The sequence below is a fragment of the Drosophila ananassae genome, chromosome 2L, assembly GCF_017639315.1.
Source record: "Drosophila ananassae strain 14024-0371.13 chromosome 2L, ASM1763931v2, whole genome shotgun sequence".
In the NCBI taxonomy this organism is placed as follows: domain Eukaryota; kingdom Metazoa; phylum Arthropoda; class Insecta; order Diptera; family Drosophilidae; genus Drosophila; species Drosophila ananassae.
The window spans coordinates 4,416,381-4,425,639 of record NC_057927.1 but is presented as its reverse complement, the minus strand read 5'-3'; the positions used below and the strand labels follow the sequence as shown (position 1 = coordinate 4,425,639).

At 46.5% G+C, this 9,259-nt stretch overlaps 2 protein-coding genes across 2 annotated transcripts; one reads left to right on the top strand and one right to left on the bottom strand.

Moving 5' to 3' along the window:
• Nucleotides 1-607: 607 nt before the first annotated feature.
• LOC6500525 (eukaryotic translation initiation factor 3 subunit D-2) lies at nucleotides 608-2,615 on the bottom strand. The gene is made up of 2 exons (XM_001953357.4): nucleotides 1,521-2,615; nucleotides 608-1,370 (listed from the first exon to the last, which is right to left on the bottom strand). The coding sequence occupies exons 1-2, from the start codon at nucleotides 2,505-2,507 to the stop codon at nucleotides 708-710; spliced, it is 1,650 nt and encodes a 549-aa protein (XP_001953392.1). The 5' UTR covers nucleotides 2,508-2,615; the 3' UTR covers nucleotides 608-707.
• A 2,893-nt stretch (nucleotides 2,616-5,508) lies between these two features.
• Nucleotides 5,509-6,940, top strand: LOC6500018 (adenosine kinase). Its single transcript, XM_001953356.4, has 2 exons — nucleotides 5,509-6,114; nucleotides 6,181-6,940. Exons 1-2 carry the CDS (start codon nucleotides 5,613-5,615, stop codon nucleotides 6,864-6,866), a joined length of 1,188 nt encoding a protein of 395 aa, XP_001953391.2. The 5' UTR covers nucleotides 5,509-5,612; the 3' UTR covers nucleotides 6,867-6,940.
• The last annotated feature ends 2,319 nt before the right edge of the window (nucleotides 6,941-9,259 follow it).

Sequence of the window (9,259 nt, the reverse complement as noted above, 5' to 3'; positions counted from 1 at the left end):
CCCCCCTCCCCCCCCCCCCCCATCCATCCCCACCCCCCCCCCCCCCCCCCCCTCACCCCACACACATCCACACCAACCCAATATATCCATCCCCCCCCCCCTCACCCCCCCCCCCCCCCCCCCAAAAACCCCCCCCCCCCACCCCCTAAAACCCACCTCCCCCCCCTCCCCCCTACAAATCCAATCAATTCATAATACAAATTAATCAAACAATCCCCCATCTTAAATAACCCCCCCCCCCCCCCCCCCCCCCACACCAAAATACTCCCACTACCCCCTACCCCCCCCCCCACCCCCCCCCCCCAACCCATCCATCCCCTCCACCCCCCCCCCCCCCCCCCCCCCACCCCCCACCATCCCCCCCCAACCCCACCTAACCTCACCCCTCCGCCCCCCCCCCCCCCCAACCCCCCAACAATGTGCAATGTCCAGTTGGTAATGGCAACGGGGTGTTTTGTACAATGCATATTTATTTAGCCGGCTTTCATTTTGTACTTCTTTGAACCGCTGTGATTGATGTGGCCATGCCATCACCGAATAACTGTGACTGCAGCCGCCCGGAGATGGCGGTCGGAGGACATACGAATGTGTTTGGTCAAAAACTTAATTTAAATTGCGTTTGTGTTCACACATCGCATCTGTCAGATGGCTGTCAACGGATCCTTTATTCGAACACCAACTATTAGTTAAATAAATTTGCGTGAATATCAGTTGTCAAGGGAGTTGGCGAAGGGCTCGCTGGAGTTCTCCTCATCCTCCGCGTCCGAGTCAAATGAGTTCTCCGGAATATCGTACAGCCGGACCATCGGTTTGTTGGGATCCTTCACAATCAGGTATTTTCCGTCCGGTTGCTTCATCACTATGTCGACCAGACAGCGCAAGATACCCCAGGCATTGTCCATGTTCAGGTTGATCTGGGTGGCGAATTCTTGGGGCTTGAACTGCTGGGTCCCGAGGATAACATGGCGCAGGTGATCCCTGGGAGTCACCCGGGAAACATAGCCCAGCTTGAGCTGATCAGACCCAGCCAGCACAGCCTCCACCGTCCAGCGGGCCAACTTGCAAGCATTATTACGCAACTCGGAGGCCAAAACTGCCCCCCGCTGGGTATCCAACTTTTGGCGCCACTCCACGCTGTTGGCTGCCTTCGAGTCCCACTCGTTTAGAGCCTTGATGGAAAGGAACTGGACTTCCCCGTTGGGACCCTGGATTACACCGTTGTGCTTGCAACGGGCCACCAAAACCAAGTCATTGCCCAGCTGCCATTGGCGGTAGCGGTAGCCCAAGCAGGCCAGCTCCACGCCGGGTTCCTCAAAGGGATTCGGCTCTCCGAACTTGAACCGGGGCTCCTGTTCCCCAACGCGGAGAACCTTTTAGAAAGAATAGTTCACAGATTTAATTGCGGATTAAACTTGGTTATATTCAAATGTAATTTGAATAAAGTTAATTAATTTATAAACCTATGGTAAACAAGCTAATCATGCTAAATGAATGACCAATTGGAAACATTTTATAAATACCTGTTGACCGAAATTGTGATTTATCAGAGTGGCCTCCATGGCCAGGCTGTGGGCAGAGTTAATGGATCCCTCCTCATCCATGGGTGGTTCCAACGAGGTCTCGTTTACGGTCAATAAATCGAACTGAGCATTATCGCGCTTGTCGAGGAATACTTTGGTGCCCAGCTTCTCGATGACCACGTCCCAGGAGTAATTGGACCGAGTGCAGCACATGATAGTGGCCAGAATCTCGTCAGTGGCAAAGACATTGCCCATTGTCTTGGAGAGTCGTCGAATCACTGGATCGTCAGTGGTGGTCACCGTGTGAACAATGCGATCCATTTTCAAAAGCGGTCGTTCATTGCGCAAATTAATGCGATCATATAGCTTATCGTAATATTCCAATGAACCGCAAGTGACGATATCCTGACCCTCCTTGATGTTTGGAAGAGCTAGCTTGAGCAAACGTGGAAACTCAATCTCCTCCAGGGACACCCAGTTGGGACGCACCAGGACGGAACTCTCCCGGAGACGGGAAGGTGCGTTTCGGGCGAAACGACGTCCTTGATTGCGACGAGACTCACGACCTTTTCCGTACTTGGTGCTGCCGCTGGTTGTTCCACCGCCTGCCATTGATCCAGCCACACCGAGCATGCCGGGGCCACGCCCTGAGCGCCCTTTGACCCGAGCATTGTTGCGCACGTTCGGGCGGAAGCGACCTCTCTGGTAAGGTTTTAAGGCTCGCGATCCGGAAGTGTCCACCAAATGGAATGTTGAATCGTCGTCCTCATGGAAGTAGGCGTACTGGCTGTTGTTGCCAAACGAAGAGGCGTACTTGTTGGAGAACTTTTTCTCCTGCATCGCCACCGTCCAGTCGCAGATCTTACCCAGGCGGTCACTTTTGCAGAACGGCTGGTAGGGGACGTCCATGTCTGGTATCTCACACGGACCCCATCCATGTTCGTTGTACTGCACGTACGGCTTTATAAACGGAGCGTAGCTGGCCATTCTCCAAAGGCAGAATTCTCGGAATATATATTTGTAAAGGAAAAATTCGATGCGACTTGTCGAAATGATCACAGTAAAATGAGTTCAATTTTGAAGAAACATTGACAGGCCACAAAGCTCAAAGTCAACTGGAGAAAAGGGAACGTGATGCGAAGAAATTCAAATTTCCTTCACAATTAAATGTACTAACGCGTTTGTCTGTGAAACTGAGTAGGCTTGAAATAACTATTTATTGCCAATAACAAAAATTGTATTGGAAATTTATTGGAATAACCACAAGGAAAGCTTTTCAAGCATGATAGCCAAAAGTTGTGCACTTAATTAACTAATTGATATAAAGCTATCCCTGATCGAGACATTCTGGATGAAAGAGACAGCTTCTTTTACACTTTACACTAAATCGACAACGGCGACACATGTGTTTTCGGATTTCTAATCACTAGGATAGGAGTACACATACCGAATATGTCGCTCAAGTCACCATCGCAAGAGGACGCACCGCCCCCAGACCCACGGGTATCGATGAGTCTCCTCGCAAAGCAGCCGCTATGTCGCGATGTGGAATCTCCTAGCCGTCTTCCGATGCACCCTCAATATTCTACTGTTTCTTGTGGGTACAGCTTCTCTTATCCTGCGCATTTGGAGCTGATCGAGGATTGACGATAATCAGTGATGGCGGTCAGCGGTGGGCGATGGGCGATGGGCGGTGATCCCTTTTATCTTTTCTATAAAATCTTTTCGGCAACGCACGAATAAAAGTTTGTTGAGCAGTGAACAATTGTAACCGGAAACAGGGGATAGGGCAGGGGCCGGATTATCACTTGACAACGTGGGACTGGGTGTCCCACACGGACATGATGCCACTCACATTGCTCCAGCTTAGGGCTATTGTTCGGGGCTAAGTATCAGGAAAGAAAAGGAACAGCGCCACAATGCACTGGGTCTACAATGGGCCTGGTCAGAGGTTTCCTTGTTCTCAGGGAAGTACCTCACAACAATCTCGTTAAGCGTAAAGGCCAAATTATAGTATAACTAACAGAAGGCAAAAGGTAATCCCATAAAAATCTTGTTAGATAACAACGTGAGAACCGGCGAAAAGGAAGCGGACGTCCTGTTCTCCCCTCCCCGTCCGCGTCGTCTCATCCCGAAAAGCAACATGTCGAGCATGCGAATGTGCCTGGATGTGTGGAAAATGATATGGTGGGCTGGGAGGTTGCTGTGGTGCCACCCATCGGCGCCTGGCCCCGACTCCCCCTCTTCACTTTTGAGCTAAGCTTTGTCAGGGCGACAGGGTGTCATGTTGATGTGTCTGTCACTGGCAGCTGCTGCTTACATGGCCCAGCTACAGATTCCAAGGCAGTTGTGTGTTGACACACACAAAAATTCCACAAAGTTTCATTAACAAGCTTAGATAATTGCAACAACTTTATTTTTCTGTAGTTATGCCTATGCGAAGAACTTCTCTTAAAATTAAATATGGAGTGCATTGAAATGTTGACAGTTTCTAGAAAGCTTTGTTTCTCCGAATACTCATTTAAGATACGGTTTCTCTCAGTGCAGCCTTAAGCCAGGATGAGTGAGTGAGCAGTGTGCGTGCGGCCGGGTGTGTGTTGGGTGTGGACTAGCGTGTGTGGATTATAATTGCCATGCGGCTGTCAGTGGCTGCAGGCGGCACCTAACTGCTGCACACAGCTGCAGATGTGCGGCTCGTGTTGCAATATCATTTTTAATGCAAACCGCATGCCACATTATGCAGCTGTATTGCCACGTCACCGCTGCGGTTTTCCCGCCGCTCTCTCACCGCCGCCTCCCCTTGGCTTCCCCTTTCACCCACTCATCTTCATCTCATCTAGCACTGCTACTCCTGCCCCGGTTCCTGCTCCTGCTGCTGACACCCTTCTGCTGCTGCGCTTGTCGGAAAAAGCAGCAGCGGTTTAGCAAAGGAATATAGCCAAGAATAATGCCCCGGCACATAAGTAAGTACTTACCCGGCTAACAAAAGCAACAACAACTGATGCTGCCAACAAAACTAACAACAGCAGAAGCAAAGTGAAAAACCGCTGCATACTTTGCGGCGTTCGCGAGCGATAAACGACGCCAGCAACCGGCCGACATCCCCAAAAACCCTTATTTCAAAAGCCTCTTCCCAGAAGGGTACAATATAGTATATGGTATCGCAATGAAAGCGAAATTAAAAACACATTTGTAAACTCTAATCCATTCTGGCAATTACTCATTAATCAGACAAAAATAAAAACCAATCCCTATATTTAAAAATTAGCTTTTCGCTAAACATTATGTTATTCTTAATGAAAAAGGGCAAGAGATTTTGAAACAAATTTAAGATATTCCTATTCCCATGCTCGAATGACTGTAATACAGGCACTGTTAGCTTATTTTCTTAGTGACAACTGAAGTTTTTTCAAGGTCTTTCCCAGGGTATTTCCCTGCAGTTTCATATTTTTCACTTTTTCAATTTCGTACAGATCCAACGCGCGGCGGAAGGTTGGGCTGCTGGTACAGCTTTTGTGTTGCATAAAAATTAAAATTTATGCCAGGCAACTTGTGCAAAACACTGCGAATGCCATTGTTTTCCAACCCTCACAACCGCCCACTTTTGGTGCTGATGATGTTTTTTTGGCGCAGGAAGGACATTCACGTTCTGGGTGGCTGCACTCGCCCCTCCCATTCACTGGCTCCCCCTCTCCCGCAGCTTGTCAAGCCCACTTACATTCAATTCATTCATCTCCGGCTGAAAAATAAAAATAAAAGTCCCCGGTACCCCCCCTTTTTGTGCTGCCTGGCCATCGTAATTGCGAAGCAATTATACATGCTTCCATCGGAAAGATGGATACGTAATTAATAGCACATTAAATTGGGCCACAACAATATTAATTGTCCTGATTGATTTATGCAGGTAATTAACATTTTAAGCAAATGTGAGGGGAATAAATTTTGCCTCTGCTCAGAGCAACTGGCTTTGCTTGTCATCTCAGTTTGAGAAACAAAAAACTTGTTAGTTTTTTTAAGTTTTTCTTGAAACATGTACACAAAATAGGTCGGATCTAAGCCTTTCTTTCAAATGAGCCCTACTTTTACCTGGGAATGTTCCATCGATCAAAGCTAATACTTGACTTGAGGATAATATCGTATCCTCTTCTTCATAGAACTCCCATCTGCCGCTCACTTCACTGGAACCTCTTCGTACGCACTTCGCGAAAACGCGCTGATTGTGTGGAGACCCCGAACATGGAGTTGCCAGAGGGAATCGTGATGGGATTTGGTAATCCTCTGCTTGATATCACCTACCATATCGAGGACAATGCGCTCTTAGAGAAATACGGGCTGGAAGCGAATGCTGCCATCATTGCTGATGAGAAGCACGATGCCCTGTTCGAAGAGCTTATGAATATGGAAAACGTGATTTATTCTGCGGGAGGAGCTTGTCAGAACACCATGCGTATCTTCCAGTGGATTGTACAGACTCCCTATCGAGCAGTCTTTACGGGAGCCGTGGGCAAGGATAAGTTGGGCGATCGAATCGCCAAAAGAGCCAAAGCCGATGGCCTTTGTACGCTTTATCAGCTGAAGGAGGAACTGCCTACAGGTCAGTATTTTAGATTTCGTTTTTCAATATTTATATTGATTTAACTAATTTGGCTTTCCGTCTCAGGTTCCTGTGCTGTACTTATTAGTGGGGCGAACCGTTCCTTGGTTGCTAATTTGGGAGCGGCCTCTCTATTCACCGACGACTGGATGGAGGAGGAAGAGAATGTCTGCGCAGTGGAACGGGCACAATACTTCTACTTCACCGGCTTCTTCCTGGCCGTTTGTCCATCCGTGGTTGAAACAGTGGCACGAATGTGCAGCGAGTCTAACCGATTGATGATCCTCAACTTTAGCGCCGTCTTTGTGCTTGCCATGCAACGAAACGCTTTGGAGAACATCATCCAATACGTGGACATCATCATTTGCAATAAGGAGGAGGCGATTGCATATGCTGACGCCTACGATTGGAAGACGAAGAACATCTTCGAGATAGGTCCGCGGCTGCAGTGCATGCCGAAAGAGAATATCCGCCCCCGAATTGTCCTAATCACGGACGCGGTGTGTCCAGTACTCTGTTTTCAGGAGAACGATCGGGTATTAGAATACCCAGTGCCAAAGGTGGTAAAGGGCAAGGTTTTCGACACCAATGGCTGCGGAGACGCTTTTGTCGGAGGCTTTTTGGCCATGTTCGTTCAGCATATGCCCCTGGACTACTGTATCCGTGCAGGAATATTTGCCTCACAACAGGTTTTGAACATAGTAGGAGTCCAGGTAGAGCAATTACCCAAGTTTAGCGAAAAATGCATCTAGCTTGAGCTCATTTAATGGACACAGTATTCTTCAATACTTCTAAATAAATTTTCTGTGTTTATCCGACCAAAACATATCATGGCTATTCATGGTTAATGAAGTTAAGCTTTCCACACTCGTATTCTCTTTCTGAAATTATTTAAGCAAACATTTCACTTGCTATAAAAATAATAATATCAGAAGCCAAACTTTGGAAAATTTAATTTCCAAATACTATACTTGCAGGAGTTAATTCAAATTGTTTAAACTTACAAGTCTAACAGACTCCCAGATATCCCAAAATTACAGTAAACCAAATAAATTCTTAAGCTGATTACTAGATTAACCCATACCCTCCTTACGAGATCAATATAATAATTTAAGGCCCAGCCCGACCATCGAACCAAATGTCCTCCGGCACATCCTTGGCCAGCACCTAGCCGGCATATTCATGCCGAGTCCTGTGGCTGTCGCCCTTCCTTTGGCTCCGGGAAAAATAAATACATTTAACTGTATAAAACCCTTCACTCCTCGGGCGTATTTTTCCTTTCTTTCCAGCTGCGAGAGAAAGCTGCTGGGAGAAAAGCAAACAGAAAGGATGTAAAAATATGCGTTGCATACTTTGCAGCGCCAATGTAAATTTCCGCCCACCCCGTGCGGGCTTTGTCTTCTGGTCTTGGCGCCCCGCATCCTTCTTTCCGATGCCTGTGTGTCCTGCTGCTTGCCGGCTGTTGACTTTGGCCTGACAAAATATTGCTACCATTTCAGAGCTGAAGACGCAGACAACGCCGTCGGAGAATCTGAGGCAGCTGGACATAAGCACGTGCCGAGGCACAGACGTTCTTTACCTTTATTTCGTGGTAATTAAATATTCTGTTTTTGAAATTTAAAAATGGATTTTATAGCATACAATTTTATAAAATATATATAGATAATAGGTTGTCCAAAAAAAATTCATAAAATGCATTAAGCGCATGTTTATTTAGTTACAATCTTGTCCTATAGATTATAAAATAATTTATATAAATAAATAAATTCAACCACTGTACGTTCCTTGACTGTCTTCCACTGATTAAAACGATGCGTCCTCGTGACAGCGATTTTTTCTCGTTAAATCCTTAAATGTCGTTTCGTTTATCGTGAGCTTTGTTTTTTAACTTCACGACGGCCCCCTCGTGGCGTCCCTTTTGGAATTCACTTCGGCCACTGGCCGTTCGCAGAGCTCAAGCGATAATTTATGCATATATCCATGGTGATTTATGACATCAGAAGCCCCTTCAACCCACCGAGTTGTGTGCTCAGTGGCTCAGCGCTTCTTAGCCGGCTCTCTGGGCTGGGACACCGCGCAATTAGCTGTGGGAAAAATGAGCAGCGAGCTCGTGGATCAGAAACTGGATCAGAAGACTTCCTTTGTCCAAAGGAAAAGTCAAAGTCAAACAGCTTTAAGCGGAACTCACTTTAAGGACGTTGCATACTTGGATTCCGCAGTGAAAAATATTTGTGGTTTTAAATGGAAAACTAGGATTCAACTTGAAACAAATATTAATAATAATAGTTAATAATAGAACCTGAAAATAATTTTCTCTTAAAAAACATAGTATTATACAGATTCTAAACCACATTTTTTTAAGTGCAAACGAAAAGAAGTAAACTCTCGCCTTGGCTAGAAACTTTTCAGATTTGTCATATGCACATCTCAGAGCTAATATCCTGACACATGGCTCCCCGAGCCGAGGGCCACATGAGTTATGAGTTATGACGAAGTCAGCGTTAGGTAGGATCTTCTCAGACTGGTAGTGGAAATCCAAGCTGACAGCTCAATTATCACAGCCAGAACTTGGAGAATTCTGAAGATGGCCCCGAGCGGGGTTTTAATTAACTAGGTCGGATTTTATTAAAATAACTGCAAGAGGGAAATCAACCTAATTTATTGATTGGCTCTCCAGACTTGAAGTTTGATTTCAGGTTGAGTGAGCTGCAAAACTTGAAGTAAATGCGAAGGTCGATGAACAAGATTAGCTCGAAGGAACAAGTCATGCTGTATGGGTATGAACAAGCGAAAACTTTTCATTTCTTTCCTTTTAAAATTCTTTCTCATAGGGACTGAGGCCTAATTTATGCAATTAGGCGATTTAATATGATTACGTTGAACACAACAAAAGGCAGCCGAAGAAAAACGAGAATTAGCAGCCCAATTCTGACCGAAGAGAAGCCCTCGGCTCAATGTGCTTGTCATGTTCGTATAATTGCAAAGTACCTCAGGCGCATAGAGTCGCACTAGACTGGGAATGTGGGCCACTGGGGGAACAGACAACAAACAAACAAACACGCATGACTTGGGGAACTGCTCATAAAAATCACTCATACGCAATGGAGGACAACGGCAGTAGGAAACTGGATGCTGGGAGGACAAG

What these genes read in the sequence shown, in the direction of transcription:
- LOC6500018 (XM_001953356.4), top strand. Translation starts at nt 5,613, where the DNA reads ATGTTCCATCGATCAAAGCTAATACTTGACTTGAGGATAATATCGTAT. An exon ending in GAAGGAGGAACTGCCTACAG is followed by an intron (nt 6,115 to 6,180) that starts GTCAGTATTTTA and finishes TTTCCGTCTCAG; the next exon opens with GTTCCTGTGCTGTACTTATT.
- LOC6500525 (XM_001953357.4), bottom strand. Translation starts at nt 2,507, where the DNA reads ATGGCCAGCTACGCTCCGTTTATAAAGCCGTACGTGCAGTACAACGAA. An exon ending in ATCACAATTTCGGTCAACAG is followed by an intron (nt 1,371 to 1,520) that starts GTATTTATAAAA and finishes TCTTTCTAAAAG; the next exon opens with GTTCTCCGCGTTGGGGAACA.